An 18,385-nucleotide genomic window follows, 5' to 3' on the forward strand; every position below is an offset into this window, starting at 1 on the left:
TAATAGCCTCTCTGGTCTGTACTCTTTATGGTACTTGTATGTTACCTTACAGTAGCACCCTTCCAATAACAGCCCCTCTGGTCTGTACTCTTTATGGTACTTGTATCTAACCTTACAGTAGCACCCTTCCAGTAATAGCCCCTCTGGTCTGTACTCTTTATGGTACTTGTATCTAACCTTACAGTAGCACTCTTCCAGTAATAGGCCCTCTGGTCTGTACTCTTTATGGTACTTGTATGTTACCTTACAGTAGCACCCTTCCAGTAATAGCCCCTCTTGTACAGGGTGGATCACTCTCATCCACAAGGTGAATGAGCTGATGTTACGCCGCATGACTTCACAGAAGTCATTTCTAATGTTCCTAATTAACATATTTTAACCTGATTTAATATGATTGTTAAAAATAGTTTATTTATTATTATTAACAACAGTATTTTATTTTGTTGGGACTCCCTTATTATTCTCAGCCTGATTCACAGACACTCAAGATAAAATCTTCTAGATGTTTCGTGCTGTTGGTCATGCTTGGTCGAGTACTTTCATTTTCTTGTATTTCGCTATGGATGTTTTGATAAATGTCGAGAAATAAAGGACACAGCAGCTTGCTTCCTGGCTCATTGGTAAATACGAGTTTGGCTGTTTTATGTTCATACGTACGCATTTTCTACATTGTGAGAATAGGACTATTGTATTTAATCATGCATTACGCAATAAACAAGGTTTTCTGATCCATTCTTCTGTAGAGGCCCATTCCAACCTTTCCTCTTCAGAACCAGGGGTGGTGACCTTGGCCTACAAGGTGGTTATGCTGCCCCACGCCCTCTAGGGGGCGACGCTGGCTCCTCCGACGCCCAGACGCAGGGTGGTTGATCGCTGCAGTTCATTGTCTTGTACAGACGGACGATGTTACCAGCAGAGCAGGTGTTCAATATCCACATCACACAATTGTGACATATGCATAATGTGATCTAACCCACTTCCTACTCTTTTTACATGCATTCTCTTCAGGACAGAAGTTACCTATCTTCATTCTTTGCTGAACATGGTTTCCCCAGAGTTTTTTTTTTACTTGAATTCCTTTTAATTTGGTAGAAACAATCTAAACGTATCAACCTAAGTGGCCACCAACGAAATGAACAGCACAGTTTCTGGTTAGAAAGAGAAATGCAGATTCTGGTCTAGGCCCAGAATGCTGTTTCCATTCCTGGGACACGTTTGCTGCCATCCCTGAGATTGGACTTCGGTGTTAGGCCACAGCAGCCCACCTGTCATCCCTGCACCCGTCAGGCTCCTGAGAGGTGAAGGCGCAGTAACCCTAAGGGGTTGGGTCCTGAGTGGCCGACCTCACGGTTTGTCTTCACAGATGAAGGTGACCGTGCCGTTGAGCAGGTCGTCCATGTTGACCGCCACCATGTCTGCCGACAGCTCCGCCACGGCCCCGCCCCCCAGGGCCACGAACACCTGCTGAGAGCCGGCCATCTGCGATGGGTCCAGGGAGAGGACTGACTCCGCCCCGTCCAGAAGAGGCTCTGTCGGGATCACCTGCGGAGGGAGAGGACGACAACGTTTTGGAACGAGTGATGACACGTGGCAACACTCCAGCCCTCGTCGCAGTTTGCCCTTCAGTCTAACGGTCGGGTATGTCTGTATCTGAATGTCCAGATCAACTCTGTCCAGACCAAACGGCTACTACAAGGGGCTTCAAAGGTGCTTAAAGAAATCGATGTGTCATTTGTCCACAGTTGTATCTGATTACAGAGCATTACATATTATGCGTAACATTGACACAATGACCAAACATGTTTGGCACCAAACAAGAGCCAAGAGATGCCTCCTTCCTATTACACCATTCAAACTATCCTTGAATCCAGACAATCCTCTCTAGGAGAGACACAATATTTTAGGATGTTTAGTGTAGTGTTACAAGACAAACAGATCTATATTCAATATATAAGTATTATCTTTCCATAGAGCCCACAATGGTTAATCTGGCTAGTGTAGTCGTGGAGCCATTATGATTGATTCAGTTGGTCTTGTCGTTTACAGAGAGAATAGCGATTGGTCAAAGGGCACATGACGAGGGATCAGGGTGGAAGTGGCTCTGGAGAACGTGAGTGGAAGGAGGCCATCCTTCCCCGACCACAGGCTGGACATCAAACTAGTGTCAACACGTGTGCAAACAACAACACACAGCATCCATAGAACAGCCTCTGTGTGAGCCAGGAGCCGTTCCAACACCCTAAAGAGATCTCTCACCGCGCCGTCCGAGATAAAGGCCTCCTCTTCCTCCTCTGCTGCCTCCTCCTCTCCTCCTCCTCCAACGGCGGCCCCCTGGTCTGCCTGCTCCACCAGCGCCTCCACGTGGCAGGCCAGGTAGTGCTCCTGCAGCAGCTGCTGGCTGGGGCAGAGCAGCGGGCACAGGGAGCAGCTGAAGGCCGTGCCCCCGGGGCTGAAGTGCTGGCTGGTGCTGTGCTCCTGGAGCTCCTCCTCGCCCCCCAGCAGGGCGGGGCAGTACGGGCAGCGCACCGCCGCCTCCACCGCAGGGTCTGCAGACAGGGAGGTGGGGAGGGATGAGCATTGGTACACTGGGGCGGGAAGGCCCGCAGCGCACACAGGTACCCTCAGGTTACAACCCGGTTCCTGACCGTCGGCTCGGCCCCCGTCTGTTTCTTATCGTGTCTCAAGGAGAGGCGAGCATTGGGGTGTTGAAACGTGAGCTGGAGAGAGCACAGTGGCTCGTGTTGGACTACAGAAAGCGTAGCTTGTGTTATCTAAAACAGCGGTCCCTAACCTTTTATACTTTCAAATAAAAAATTCAAAGTTATTTATTCTTTCTTCGCGACTCGGTACCGGGTCCCTAGCCCAAGGTTGGGATCCACTGATCCAATGGTTTGGGTGAAGGACAGATGAAATCGAAATGACAATAAGGACATTTCCAGTGACAACAAAACAATGAGCTTTCAGAGCGAGACTTTTCCTAGAACGAGACACAGTTAGAAAGCGACTGGATCAGGTGAAGTAAAGTAACACATTTTTTTCTCTGAAGGGATCCTTTCCATAATGTTGTCAGGGCCAATTTTAAGTCAAAGGGAAGAAATGCGGTTTCATTCTCGTAACACAGTCATTTGTTCTTGGCTAGGTAACGTTTTAAGAGGCCCTACAAGAGGCTAGCTCTTGTAGGGGGGAACCATAGACCAAACCTTGATCAAAACACTAACATTAAACCACTGTTTGTCTCTCCACCAAACTATTTCTCATTAAAAGGAGAAAACATATCCCAGAGAGATCTGGGATATGTTTAATATGATAACGAGTTAGGATTTTCGTTTGGGAGCAGAAAAGTGCATGTAGACGCACTCTTCAGTTGGCTGTTTTTAGCCGATTCTACCAAAACGCTATAAACTTGGAACGATGGGGGTATGTGTTCGAAACGAAATCGCTCTATTAAACCACTTAAAAGGCTAGAAGTAGCCCGACACATTCATAGGTAGATTGGCGAACACAGAGCTTGTGACATCCGTGAATTTTATAATCTTATCTTCTATGCTTGTAATTTCTATTTGTATGGAGCACCTGGAACAAAACAATTTCCCCCCGGGGATCAATCAAGTTTTCTGATTCTGATTCTGATTCAACACGCAAGCTCTATGTTTGCCAATCGACTTATTGAGTCTTAAAGACAAGATGGCGTCGACGGGTAAACTACTGATGGTATTGTGTGTATAAAATGTCATTTTTAATAAACAATCTGTATACTTACAAAGTTATCAATGCCTCGTTTTATATTTTAAGAACCTTATTATACTACCAAAGAAGTGTCGGGCTACTTCTAGCCTTTTAAATGGTTTAAAATAGCGATTTAGCTTTTACCTTAACACATGCCCCCATCGTTCAAAGTTTATAGCGTTTTGGTAGAATCGGCTAAAAACAGCCAACTTAAAGGACAATTCCGGTATTTTGAACATTGAGCCCCTTTTCTGGTTTGTCTAGGAGGAAATAGAGGTTAACATATCCCTAAGGTTAAGAGGTGTTTGTGAATGCCCATAGCCAGCCATTGTGAAGCAGGAAGGGGCGATTCGAAATCAGCCAAATGCTCGAGACAGGACCAATATTCAAAATTTCGGTGTTAACAACTCTATTTTCTCCTACACAAACCAGAAAGGGGGCTCAATGTTCAAAATACCGGAATTGTCCTTTAAGAATGCGTCTACATGCGCTTTTTTGCTCCCAAACGAACATCCCAACTCGTAATCATATTAAACATATCCCAGATCCATTCTACACCGGATTTCTCCTTTAAGACTAATGCGAGGATGCAAGTCCAACAATGGGTTGTTTCTCTTGCTGGTTAAATGATGACGAGCTCGGGAGAAGGCAAATCTACCACATCTAAACGTTTGTGTTAGAACCAGTGGGTGGCGTCACAGACACCAGACAGTTAACATGTGGGGAAAGAATGCATTAGAAAATGGAATTTAAATGAATAAATGGTTTGAATTTGACCGACTGAATGGGCCGCTCTCCAGCCAGGAGCCTCAGGGTCTGATGAGGGGGCGTGTCTGATGAGGGGGCGTGTCTGAAGAAGGGGTGTGTCTGATGAGGGGGCGTGTCTGGTGAGGGGGCGTGTCTGATGAGGGGCGTGTCTGATGAGGGGGCGTGTCTGATGAGGGGGCGTGTGTGATGAAGGGGCGTGTCTGATGAGGGGGCGTGTCTGTACGAGCTGTGTGTGATGAGGGGGCGTGTGTGATGAGGGGGCGTGTCTGATGAGGGGGCGTGTCTGATGAGGGGGCGTGTCTGATGAGGGGGCGTGCCTGACGGGGGGCGTGTCTGATGAGGGGGCGTGTCTGATGAGGGGGCGTGTCTGGTGAGGGGGCGTGTCTGATGAGGGGGCGTGTCAGTACGGGCTGTGTCTGACGAGAGGGCGTGTCTGATGAGGGGGCGTGTCTGATGAGGGGGCGTATCTGTATGGGGCGTGTCTGACGGGGGGCGTGTCTGTATGGGGCGTGTCTGACGGGGGGCGTGTCTGATGAGGGGGCGTGTCTGACGGGGGGCGTGTCTGATGAGGGGGCGTGTCTGTATGGGGCGTGTCTGACGGGGGGCGTGTCTGTATGGGGCGTGTCTGACAGGCCGTGTCTGACAGGCCATGTCTGATGAGGGGGCGTGTCTGACGGGGGCGTGTCTGACGGGGGGCGTGTCTGACAGGCCGTGTCTGACAGGCCGTGTCTGACAGGCCGTGTCTGACGGGGGCCGTGTCTGTATGGGCCGTGTCTGACGGGGGGCGTGTCTGATGAGGGGGCGTGTCTGTATGGGGCGTGTCTGACGGGGGCCGTGTCTGACAGGCCGTGTCTGACGGGGGAACGCAGCAGGGCTTACCGGCGTGCTCCAGCGCCTGGTGGGAGCTCAGGCTGCTGGCGTTGGGGAAGAACTTGAAGCAGACGTCGCACTGAACCAGGCACTTGAGGGACTTGCTGGTCTGGCTGGCGTACACCTCCGGGTGGTTGGTCCTGTTGTGGTACCACAGGCCCGACAGTTGCTGGAGAACCAAGAAGACAACAGGAAGGCGTTGCTAACCGATCACAGACCCAGGTCTTCCAGCGCTAGCCCCCATGTGATAAGCTAAGTTAGTCCTTAAAGTGGCCGTCTGGAGGATGGCTGAATGAGGGAGCAGGAGCCAATGGCCCACTGATGAAGGCCTTTTCTAGTGTTATGAACATCAGAACGTTGGGATCTATGGTATTGCTGTCATGTTATCACCATAGGGGCCACCAAACGAACCCTATGAGTGCCAATTCAATGATGGTTACAGATGTATGATGGGTTATTTGATAAACCAATCTAAACTTCTACTGAACTACCTTGTGACATTACATCACATAATGTTGTTAACTTCTATATGTATCCTTTTGTTTTTTCTTATGAAAGCATTTTCTATTGCATTATCTACAACATGTATGAGTGATTTCTGCTAAAGTGACTATCATCCTCCAACAAAGTATAAAGAAAGATTTTCTTATTTTCCAAGAACATACTTTTTTTTGCTTTTATCCAAAGCGACTTACAACCCTTCATTCACACGTTCACACCGACGGTGGTGTCAGCCATGCAAGGCGACAGCGACCTCATCAGAGCAGTGAGGGTGAGGCGTCTCGCTCTGTCTCGCTCCCACCCCAAACATTTGGTCTGCATCATTGCCCCTGTGGAGGTACGGTTGCTCCCTGCTGCCCTGGGCGCCTGGGAACCCTACCTGGTACGACTTCTGGCAGAGGTCGCAGCTGTAGGGCTTCACCCCAGAGTGCATGCCTTTGTGTTTCTCCAGCAGGATGGCGCTGTGGAACACCTTGTGGCAGACGGGGCACTTGTGGAAATCACGCGGGTGGCTGTCCTGGAGGTGCTTCCTGTGCTCCTCCACTGACGAGAAGCTCAGACGGCACTTCTGGCAGTCGTGGGGCTCCAGGATGTCTGGTGAGGCCACGACACACAGCTCTGAACTTTGTCCAAAACACTCACATTAAACCACAGTTTGTCTCTTCACTAAGCAGTCCTCCCTAAAGAGAAGCCTTCCAGTTCATTACCTATCTAAAGGTTTAGAGTGCTCTGTTGATTGCTACACCACGTGTGTGTGTGTGTGCGTGCTGCAGTGTGTGTGCTGCAGTGTGTGTACGTGCTGCGATGCGTGAGCGAGGTGTGTGCGTGTGTACTCACTGTAGTGGGTCTGGAGGTGGACCCAGAGGTGTGTGTGTGTGTGTGTGTGTGTGTGTGTGTGTGTGTGTGTGTGTGTGTGTGTGTGTGTGTGCGCTCACTGTGGTAGGTCTGGAGGTGGACAGTAAGCCCGCTCGCCTGGCTGTAACCTTTGCCACACTCGCGACACACATATGGCCGGTCGCCCGTGTGTGTGCGCACATGGCGGGTCAGCTCGATGGACTGGGCGAACAGGGCCTCACAGTACTGGCAGGCATACATCTTACCTGGAACACACACACACACACACACACACACGCACACACGCACACGCACACACGCACACGCACACACACACACACACACACGCACACAAGCACACACGCACACACACACACACACACACACACACACACACACACACACACACACAAATGAATATGGGCATCCTTCAACATCCTATGTGTGACAATAGGATACTTTTAGTGAGGATTTAGTGAAAAATGAAAGTATGTATGCGTGTGTGTGTGGGGGGGGGGCAGGTATGAGGCCATGCTGAAGCTCATGGAGTTGTGCGTGTTCATGTTCGTGTGTGTGTGCGTGCGCGGTACCCTCGGAGTGCTTCTTCTTGGTGTGGTAGGCCAGGGCGGCGGCCACGCTGAAGCTCATGTCACAGTGCCTGCAGTGATAGGGCTTCTCGCCCGTGTGCAGCCGCATGTGGTTCTTCAGGGACGAGTTGGCAGCGAACTTGGTCCCACACTCGTCACACGCAAAAGGCTTCTCTTCAAAGTGCTCCGTGCGCTTGTGGTAGATCATGCCTGGGGGCGGGCGGGGGGGCAAGAAGGTAAGAAGTTATCGGGTGCCGAGAAGTCACAACACAAGAGTTCTTCATCCCAGACAGGACATCTAAATATAATTGCGGGAATCTGTTTCAACAGACTCTTTAACAGAATTAAACAGTGTTTAACAGAGATAAACAGAGTTAACCAGAGGTAACCAGAGGTAACCAGAGGTAACCAGAGGTAACCAGAGGTAACCAGAGGTAACCAGAGGTAAACAGAGGTAACCAGAGGTAAACAGGTAAACAGAGGTAAACAGAGGTAACCAGAGGTAAACAGAGGTAACCAGAGGAAACCAGAGGTAAACAGGTAACCAGAGGTAAACAGGTAACCAGAGTTAACCAGAGGTAAACAGAGGTAACCAGAGGTAAACAGAGGTAACTAGAGGTAAACAGGTAACCAGAGGTAAACAGAGTTAACCAGAGGTAACCAGAGGTAAACAGAGTTAACCAGAGGTAAAGAGAGGTAAACAGAGGTAAACAGGTAACCAGAGGTAAACAGAGGTAACCAGATGCAAACAGAGGTAACCAGAGGTAACCAGAGGTAAACAGGTAAACAGAGGTAAACAGAGGTAACCAGAGGTAAACAGAGGTAACCAGAGGTAACCAGAGGTAAACAGGTAACCAGAGGTAAACAGGTAACCAGAGTTAACCAGAGGTAAACAGAGGTAACCAGAGGTAAACAGAGGTAACTAGAGGTAAACAGGTAACCAGAGGTAAACAGAGTTAACCAGAGGTAAACAGAGGTAACCAGAGGTAAACAGAGTTAACCAGAGGTAAAGAGAGGTAACCAGAGGTAAACAGAGGTAACCAGAGGTAACCGGAGGTAAACAGGTAACCAGAGTTAACCAGAGGTAACCAGAGGTAACCGGAGGTAAACAGAGGTAACCAGAGGTAAACAGGGGTAAACAGGTTACAGAGTTAACCAGAGGTAAACAGAAGTAAACAGGTAACAGAGTTAACCAGAGGTAAACAGAGGTAAACAGGTAACAGAGTTAACCAGAGGTAAACAGGTAACAGAGTTAACCAGAGGTAACCAGAGTTAACCAGAGGTAACCAGATTTAACCAGAGGTAACCAGAGGTAAACAGGTAACCAGAGTTAACCAGAGGTAACCAGAGATAAACAGAGCTAACCAAAGGTAAACAGGTAACCAGAGTTAACCAGAGGTAACCAGAGGTAACCAGAGGTAAACAGGTAAACAGAGGTAACCAGAGGTAACCAGAGGTAAACAGGTAACCAGAGGTAAACAGGTAACCAGAGTTAACCAGAGGTAAACAGAGGTAACCAGAGGTAAACAGAGGTAACTAGAGGTAAACAGGTAACCAGAGGTAAACAGAGTTAACCAGAGGTAAACAGAGGTAACCAGAGGTAACCAGAGGTAAACAGGTAAACAGAGGTAAACAGAGGTAACCAGAGGTAAACAGAGGTAACCAGAGGTAACCAGAGTTAAACAGAGGTAACCAGAGGTAACCAGAGGTAACCAGAGGTAACCAGAGGTAAACAGGTAAACAGAGGTAACCAGAGGTAAACAGAGGTAAACAGGTAACCAGAGGTAAACAGGTAACCAGAGTTAACCAAAGGGTAAACAGAGGTAACCAGAGGTAAACAGAGGTAACTAGAGGTAAACAGGTAACCAGAGGTAAACAGAGTTAACCAGAGGTAAACAGAGGTAAACAGAGGTAACCAGAGGTAACCAGAGGTAAACAGAGTTAACCAGAGGTAAAGAGAGGTAAACAGAGGTAAACAGGTAACCAGAGGTAAACAGAGGTAACCAGAGGTAAACAGAGGTAAACAGAGGTAACCAGAGGTAACCAGAGGTAAACAGAGTTGACCAGAGGTAAACAGAGGCAACCAGAGGTAACCAGAGGTAAACAGAGGTAAACAGGTAACCAGAGGTAACCAGAAGTAAACAGGTAACCAGAGGTAACCAGAGGTAAACAGGTAACCAGAGGTAACCAGAGGTAAACGGGTAACAGAGTTAACCAGAGATAACCAGAGGTAAACAGAGGTAACCAGAGGTAACCAGAGGTAAACAGAGGTAAACAGAGGTAAACAGGTAACAGAGTTAACCAGAGGTAACCAGAGGTAACCAGAGGTAAACAGAGGTAAACAGGTTACAGAGTTAACCAGAGGTAACCAGAGGTAAACAGAGGTAACCAGAGGTAAACAGAGGTAACCAGAGGTAAACAGAGGTAACCAGAGGTAAACAGAGGTAAACAGGTAACAGAGTTAACCAGAGGTATACAGAGGTAAACAGGTAACAGTGTTAACCAGAGGTAAACAGAGGTAAACAGAGGTAAACAGGTAACAGAGTTAACCAGAGGTAAACAGAGGTAAACAGAGGTAAACAGGTAACAGAGGTAACCAGAGGTAAACAGAGGTAAACAGGTTACAGAGTTAACCAGAGGTAACCAGAGGTAAACAGAGGTAACCAGAGGTAAACAGAGGTAACCAGAGGTAAACAGAGTTAACCAGAGGTAACCAGAGGTAAACAGGTTACAGAGTTAACCAGAGGTAAACAGAGGTAAACAGAGGTAAACAGGTAACAGAGTTAACCAGAGGTAACCAGAGTCAACAGGGGTAACCAGAGGTAACCAGAGGTAAACAGAGATAAACAGAGTTAACCAGAGGTAAACAGAGGTAAACAGGTAACAGAGTTAACCAGAGGTAAACAGAGGTAAACAGGTAACAGAGTTAACCAGAGGTAAACAGAGGTAAACAGGTAACAGAGTTAACCAGAGGTAACCAGAGTTAACCAGAGGTAACCAGAGGTAACCAGAGGTAACCAGAGATAAACAGAGCTAACCAGAGGTAAACAGGTAACCAGAGTTAACCAGAGGTAACCAGAGGTAACCGGAGGTAAACAGAGGTAAACAGGTAACAGAGTTAACCAGAGGTAAACAGAGGTAAACAGGTAACAGTGTTAACCAGAGGTAAACAGAGGTAAACAGAGGTAAACAGGTAACAGAGTTAACCAGAGGTAAACAGAGGTAAACAGAGGTAACCAGAGGTAACCAGAGGTAAACAGAGGTAACCAGAGGTAACCGGAGGTAACCAGAGCTAACCAGAGGTAAACAGGTAACCAGAGGTAACCGGAGGTAACCGGAGGTAACCAGAGGTAACCAGAGGTAAACAGAGGTAACCAGAGGTAAACAGAGGTAACTAGAGGTAAACAGGTAACCAGAGGTAAACAGAGTTAACCAGAGGTAAACAGAGGTAAACAGAGGTAACCAGAGGTAAACAGAGTTAACCAGAGGTAAAGAGAGGTAACCAGAGGTAAACAGAGGTAACCAGAGGTAACCGGAGGTAAACAGGTAACCAGAGTTAACCAGAGGTAACCAGAGGTAACCGGAGGTAAACAGAGGTAACCAGAGGTAAACAGGGGTAAACAGGTTACAGAGTTAACCAGAGGTAAACAGAAGTAAACAGGTAACAGAGTTAACCAGAGGTAAACAGAGGTAAACAGGTAACAGAGTTAACCAGAGGTAAACAGAGGTAAACAGGTAACAGAGTTAACCAGAGGTAACCAGAGTTAACCAGAGGTAACCAGATTTAACCAGAGGTAACCAGAGGTAAACAGGTAACCAGAGTTAACCAGAGGTAACCAGAGGTAACCAGAGGTAAACAGAGATAAACAGAGCTAACCAGAGGTAAACAGGTAACCAGAGTTAACCAGAGGTAACCAGAGGTAAACAGAGGTAACCAGAGGTAACCAGAGGTAACCAGAGGTAAACAGGTAAACAGAGGTAACCAGAGGTAAACAGAGGTAAACAGGTAACCAGAGGTAAACAGGTAACCAGAGTTAACCAGAGGTAAACAGAGGTAACCAGAGGTAAACAGAGGTAACTAGAGGTAAACAGGTAACCAGAGGTAAACAGAGTTAACCAGAGGTAAACAGAGGTAACCAGAGGTAACCAGAGGTAAACAGGTAAACAGAGGTAAACAGAGGTAACCAGAGGTAAACAGAGGTAACCAGAGGTAACCAGAGGTAAACAGAGGTAACCAGAGGTAACCAGAGGTAACCAGAGGTAAACAGGTAAACAGAGGTAACCAGAGGTAAACAGAGGTAAACAGGTAACCAGAGGTAAACAGGTAACCAGAGTTAACCAAAGGGTAAACAGAGGTAACCAGAGGTAACCAGAGGTAACTAGAGGTAAACAGGTAACCAGAGGTAAACAGAGTTAACCAGAGGTAAACAGAGGTAAACAGAGGTAACCAGAGGTAAACAGAGTTAACCAGAGGTAAAGAGATGTAAACAGAGGTAAACAGGTAACCAGAGGTAAACAGAGGTAACCAGAGGTAAACAGAGGTAACCAGAGGTAACCAGAGTTAACCAGAGGTAACCAGAGTTAACCAGAGGTAACCAGAGGTAACCAGAGGTAACCAGAGGTAACCAGAGTTAACCAGAGGTAAACAGAGGTAAACAGGTAACAGTGTTAACCAGAGGTAAACAGAGGTAAACAGAGGTAAACAGGTAACAGAGTTAACCAGAGGTAAACAGAGGTAAACAGAGGTAACCAGAGGTAACCAGAGGTAAACAGAGGTAACCAGAGGTAACCGGAGGTAACCAGAGCTAACCAGAGGTAAACAGGTAACCAGAGGTAACCGGAGGTAACCGGAGGTAACCGGAGGTAACCAGAGGTAAACAGAGGTAACCAGAGGTAAACAGAGGTAACTAGAGGTAAACAGGTAACCAGAGGTAAACAGAGTTAACCAGAGGTAAACAGAGGTAACCAGAGGTAACCAGAGGTAAACAGAGTTAACCAGAGGTAAAGAGATGTAAACAGAGGTAAACAGGTAACCAGAGGTAAACAGAGGTAACCAGAGGTAAACAGAGGTAACCAGAGGTAACCAGAGTTAACCAGAGGTAACTAGAGGTAACCGGAGGTAACCAGAGGTAACCAGAGGTAACCAGAGTTAACCAGAGGTAACCAGAGGTAACCAGAGGTAACCGGAGGTAACCAGAGGTAACCAGCGGTAAACAGAGATAAACAGAGGTAACCAGAGGTAACCAGAGGTAACCAGCGGTAAACAGGTAACCAGAGGTAAACAGAGGTAACCAGAGGTAACCAGAGGTAAACAGGTTACAGAGTTAACCAGAGGTAAACAGAGGTAAACAGAGGTAAACAGGTAACAGAGTTAACCAGAGGTAACCAGAGTTAACCAGAGGTAACCAGAGGTAACCAGAGGTAACCAGAGATAAACAGAGTTAACCAGAGGTAACCAGAGTTAACCAGAGGTAACCAGAGGTAACCAGAGGTAAACAGAGGTAACCAGAGGTAAACAGAGGTAACCAGAGGTAACCAGAGGTAAACAGAGGTAACCAGAGGTAACCAGAGGTAACCGGAGGTAACCAGATTCCTACCCGAGGGGTGGGCGAAGGTGCGGCCACACAGGTCGCAGGCCACCTTCTTCTTGGGCTGGGGGCCGTTGGGGTGGGCCTCCCCGCGGTGGCGCTGCAGGGCCCGCACGGTGGGCAGCCGCTCGGGGCACTGGGGGCACTGGTGCTTGGGCTCCTGCGACAGGGCGCAGCACTTGAGGTGAGCCCGGAGCCGGCACTTGAAGGCGAAACCCTTCTCGCACCAGCGGCAGGAGAAGGGCTGTGGTGGGGCGGAGCCATCAGGGTCCGAGGCGGCGGCCTCACACTTCACCTCCTCCTTAACGCCCCCGTCCTCGTCGTCGTCTTCTTCTTCTTCTTCATCCTCTTTGTCTACCTCTTCGTTGGTGCCATCGCTTCCTGCCTCCTGGTCCTCAGTGGTGGACCCTGGAGGACGGAGACAAACCAGAGGGGCCCCTGGACTGTGATGACGAGGCGGACCATGGGCCTTTGAGGCTGAGGGGAACACCTCCGAGGAGCGGCGCTATTCGACGGTAATGTGAACTGACGGTAATGTGAACTGCTTTGCGATGCGATGGCAACTAAAGTGATGTTCAGTGGATTTACATTAACACAAACAATTGTAGAACTATATCGGCAACTGTGCAGTAGCGCAGCCAAACTGAAGATAGGGTTTTTGATTCTGGCACAGAGTAAGGCTCTATAAGGTGCCGAGCTCTGGGAGGACGCCACATCTCTGCCGACACACACACACACACACACACAGGTCCTCGCCGGACAGAAAGGATCCCTGCGCTACTCAGGCCGCTTTTTGTCTAAATCAGACAAAAGCGGCATCTGAGTAGCGCGCGGGTGACGTGTGATTTGTGCCCCAGGGGGAGCTGTGTAGCATGGGCCGATGAAGCCCTATGAGAGGCTCACTTGGATTAAGGTTCATGCTTCTTGACTTGACTTGGATTGACACGGTGCATTCAGCTCAATGCCTCTAAACTCCATGCTACATATTTAGTTGGATGGTTCCACCAAGTTCCTTCTCACACCATAGGGCTTGGGTTAAACACAGTACACAGTGTGGGTAGTGCATAGTACACTGAACACCTTAAAAAGAGGCTTCTGGGCTGAGGTAGGGTGGGACTTTGTAAGGACGGCAGTAAACTTGTGTTGAAGCGGACCTGGAGGCGGTTCTACAGGGTCTGCTGCTGCAGCGGAGATAGGGGTGCAGGTGGGTGGGCGCTCTGGGTCCTGCGGGGTTGGTGTGTCTTAGGGTGCGCTGCAGCTCTGGGGAGTACGTGCTGCACTGTGGTTATTTACTGCCACGCAGCCTAAAGTGGGCAGGCCGAGGAAGTCTTTGCCGACTCCGGTTTTATAATCGCTGTGGTTTAGTTTAGATCACTGAACATTGGTTCATCAAGACCAGTTTTGTCTCCATGGAGACGGGAATACGAAATTCCGATTACGGAAATAAAATAAAAAACATCGCACCATCTTTCAACTGCGGAACAATCTCACACAATGCTCCGGTTGCCATGCCCAACTCACTGCAGGGATTTGGGCCTATTCCTCGTCCCTACGACATGTCATTTGATTCTGAGTTCTCGCTGAGAGCAGGTTCCTGAGGAAGCCCCGCCCACTGAGCTCTCTGAGGACGTACCTGCGGCGCGCTCCACCTCCCCCAGGAGGGCCAGCAGGCCGGCCCCACAGGAGGCCGGGGACTCCTCTTGGAGGGCGGCGAGCAGCGCCAGCGTCCCGGCCTCGCTCATGAGCCCCTCTCTCAGCCGGGCCACCAGCCGGGCGGCGGCGGTAGGCGTTGCCTCCCCCGAGCAGCACGCCAGCACCACCTGCAGGACAGAGGCGTCAGGCAACCTGGAGGAGCTTCAGCAGAGCCTGGAGGCTGCATGGACCAATCACGACGCGGTGGAGAGTATAGCGGACAGGCGTCAGTTTGATCGGATACTTCAAGAGGTTGGCGTCAACAGGGGACAGGGTTGAGCTCTCTAAAGTTCAAGCGAAGCAGCGAGGTGGGAAATCAGAGCCGTCTGGAACCTCTCATGGAGGTGATGGATGCTTGTATGAAAATACAGTATTCACTAGGTTGAGGGAATTATTACAGCGATACAATGGACTGAAAGCATTAAAAGTGGTCAAACCCAACAGCAATGCAATCAAACAATTATAATACAAAATGAATACCCCTTAATAGGTAAGGGAACTTATTTTAGAATAATTATTTTTTTCTTTATATCCAGACAGCAAACACTAAGAAAATGCTCTGCCAAACATAACAATAATCTGGTAGTTACGTCTGTCGCAGGCTTAACCGTCCAATACTTTCATTCAGTCGAAAGAAACGATTGGACGTCTTACCTACGCGTCAGGTTATCCCGAGCGCCACCCCTACCAACACCTGAACGACGTAGTTAGACCAGCTGACTGTGTATAGAGTGTGGCCATGCCCCCTTCACCTCTCTCTCCTGACCCTCCAGGCAGCTGGCCGCCGCCCGGGGGAGGAGCTCTGCAAGGGAGGCCACGCCCCCCAGGAGCTCCAGCAGCGCCCCGGAGCGCTCCAGCAGAGCGCCCGCCGTCCAGGGAGGATGGCGCTTGGGGGCAGCGGGCGCCTCCTCTGACGACTCCGTCAGAGGACCGAGGAGCGGCCTGGGCACGCAGACGTCCCGGTCTGGTTCAATGGAGTCAGAAGGTTCATTGGTTATCATTGGAAAACCATCAGTCGTTCTATATTAAAGCCATATATATTCATTAACAAATAAACCTATGAATTCAATTTCACCATGATCATTGTGATAATGATGCATCTGAATAATCATTGGGAATTTCAACCGAAACAGCTTGATATCATCCTTTCAGGTCATATTAGCCAAGCTGGTTAGTTGAAACCGTGGGCACAAATGATTTAGAACGAGGAAAAAGCAATTGATAAGTACTGCCTAGCTCGTCATCCAGTGGTGCCATCATTTGAGCCTTCACGTGAGCTTGAGCAACCCACCGTTGGACCCCAGGACATCCATACGAGGGATTTTAGGGCTTGGCGCTTCCACACTTCCCTGCCTCTTTGACCCAGCAAGCCTCCTATGGCCAAGATACTCCTCTACTTCCTCTCTGCTCTCCAGCCTGGCTTTCACAGCCTCCGACTGCACCTGGTCTTCAGCTGGGGATGCTGGGTGTCCTGCGGGCGGCATTCCCCTCTCGGCCTGGGTCTGAGGCTCAGCCTGGTTCTGGGGCTGAGGCTCAGCCTGGTTCTCAGGCTCAGCCTGGTTCTGGGTCTGAGGCTCAGCCTGGGTCTGGGTCTGAGGCTCAGCCTGGTTCTGAGGCTCAGCCTGGTTCTGGGTCTGAGGCTCAGCCTGGGTCTGAGGCTCAGCCTGGTTCTGGGTCTGAGGCTCAGCCTGGTTCTGAGGCTCAGCCTGGTTCTGGGTCTGAGGCTCAGCCTGGTTCTGAGGCACAGCCTGGTTCTGGGTCTGAGGCTCAGCCTGGTTCTGGGTCTGAGGCTCAGCCTGGTTCTGAGGCTCAGCCTTGGTGGTGGTGACAGCAGCAGCAGCTGCAGGCCTGGGCTGGGCCCCAACCAGCCTACTGAGGATGTTCTTGCAGCGCACGGCCACATCGTACATCTGCAAGCTGTCTGCCGAGGCGATGACGCGGCTGACGTTGTGCTTTCCAGTGGGCAGCTTGCCCGTGTAGGCCAGGTCCAGCAGGCAGGAGAATTCCTGCGACGACACCACCGCCGTGTCGATAGAGATGGTGTCAGAGCCTTCCAGCAGAGATCTGATTGGGCGCAAAGCATAGAGCACTCAACGCAATTCAAGTGGTCTAATAAAACACATCTTAAATCGGGTCGTAGTAAGCGCATGCAATCAGGTGGTCATTTGCTTTCAACAGTCAATATTACAACCGGGTCATGATCTGTGTGAGCGTGTTTCATATCACCATTCACATACCAAGGGGGTTTAATACACCTCAATGAATGCAGAGCATTGATCGCATTACAAGCCATCAACAGAGACATGTGCCGGGGGGGATGTACCTGAAGAGCATACTGGTGGCTCCCAGCACCAGCTTGTGCGCGCTGTGAGGAGTGTCACCCACTAATATGGTGCAGTCGCAGAACTTGCCCTCCGTCCTCAGGGCCCACAGCTGCTGCATGAGCTGCTTGCTGTAATTCGTCAGGTCCATGCCTGAGCAGAAGGCCATGCAGAGACAACAATGTTTTGTTCTACCGTTTTATGAACATAGAACCATTTCAGCTTATCAGGACTGGCTAGGCGCTTCATGTCATTTCATTCTTTCATTTCATTTCATTCATCTACAGTAGCTGCTATCATTGCTTTAGACGGGGAATGGGTTAGCCTAGCGATTGTAATACTTGCACTTGGTTCTATGAACATCTTTACTGTACCGACAGTTTCACTTCTTATGACAAATGTACTTATTGTAACAAATGCACTTATTGTAAGTCGCTTTGGATAAAAGCGTCTGCTAAATGCCCTAAATGTAAATGTCATTCATATCCTATTAACAGAACCTGCAACCCATGCCCCTCCAAGGTTTGATAAGTAGTGCCGTAAATAATGTAGAAAAGATTATGTCGAAATATGATGGTCAAATTCCCCATGCATTGCTAAGATGGTAGTGCAGTGTTATGGTTCGTGTCAATAGCAAAGTTTAATTCATAGTGATGAGGCCTTATCCATTTGAGCATGGCCAGGAGGGCTCCTTAACCCGTGTTGTTGGTGAGGTACAAAGGGAGCTTTATCATGGTCGGCTGGTTGATGACTAGTTTATTACTCATGGGAGAAATGCGACGAGTAGATGGCAACCAGTAAAGCTATTGCTCGAACCCACGAGCGGGTCGTATGCTGCAGTGAAACCCCTTTGGTTGAATGGTCTAGTGCAAACCAGTTTGTTTTAACTTGTCTAGTCTAACCCCACTGTGGGGAAGGTTGCATTTTGAGTTAGCTTCCGTAGCTACCGGGGAGGTAGCTACAGAAGCTAACAGAAGATATCATTCAAGCTACCGCTTGAATGATATTAACTACTTTAGGAGAATAAACGAACGTTTTACACATGACCGCGTCCATAAAACGTGTGCCCACTCCATTTTACCTTGTAATTCAAACGGTCCGATTCTTTATTTAAACTTCATCGACGAACAGTCGTAGGATCCCAATAAAGCTTCGGTCTTTTGAAAATGGCGTCATCGCGAAAAAAAAATGCACGGGCGAGATGAGACGCCCATGCGTAAACGACAATGACAATGACGTGTAGACGCTTTTTTCAATTGAGATTTTTATGTTCACACAAACCTGGTTTGGTTTTGTGTGAATAATACAGTGCTTTTAATGCTTCTATAAGATTTGTATATTTTATATCTATATATTTGTGTATATTTCCATTACTGATGAATGACCTAATCTGCAGGGTATATCTGTTCACACTATTTGAATGTAGTATGGCAAAATGATCTTGTAAATAATTAGTTCCCTGTTAAAAACTCATCCCCAGCCTGTTATCTGCTTCCAC

General features: G+C 48.8%; 1 protein-coding gene across 1 annotated transcript; it reads right to left on the reverse strand.

Moving 5' to 3' along the window:
* Positions 1–557: 557 nt before the first annotated feature.
* On the reverse strand, positions 558–18,058 carry zbtb40 (zinc finger and BTB domain containing 40). The gene is made up of 12 exons (XM_079741830.1): positions 17,969–18,058; positions 16,890–17,040; positions 15,858–16,630; positions 15,319–15,530; positions 14,508–14,694; positions 12,884–13,282; positions 7,290–7,496; positions 6,801–6,965; positions 6,245–6,459; positions 5,374–5,533; positions 2,257–2,546; positions 558–1,542 (listed from the first exon to the last, which is right to left on the reverse strand). The coding sequence occupies exons 2-12, from the start codon at positions 17,036–17,038 to the stop codon at positions 1,345–1,347; spliced, it is 2,955 nt and encodes a 984-aa protein (XP_079597956.1). The 5' UTR covers positions 17,039–17,040; positions 17,969–18,058; the 3' UTR covers positions 558–1,344.
* Between the last annotated feature and the right edge of the window lie 327 nt (positions 18,059–18,385).

This window comes from Pollachius pollachius (assembly GCF_949987615.1).
Source record: "Pollachius pollachius genome assembly, chromosome: 8".
Classification (NCBI taxonomy): domain Eukaryota; kingdom Metazoa; phylum Chordata; class Actinopteri; order Gadiformes; family Gadidae; genus Pollachius; species Pollachius pollachius.

Bases quoted from the DNA above. Each gene is read 5' to 3' on its own strand.
- zbtb40 (XM_079741830.1), bottom strand. From the start codon at position 17,038: ATGGACCTGACGAATTACAGCAAGCAGCTCATGCAGCAGCTGTGGGCC. The intron at 14,695-15,318 runs GTGAAGGGGGCA...TCTGTCCTGCAG, and splicing joins TGGAGGGTCAGGAGAGAGAG to GTGGTGCTGGCGTGCTGCTC. The intron at 2,547-5,373 runs GTAAGCCCTGCT...CCCTGTCTGCAG, and splicing joins CCAGGCGCTGGAGCACGCCG to ACCCTGCGGTGGAGGCGGCG.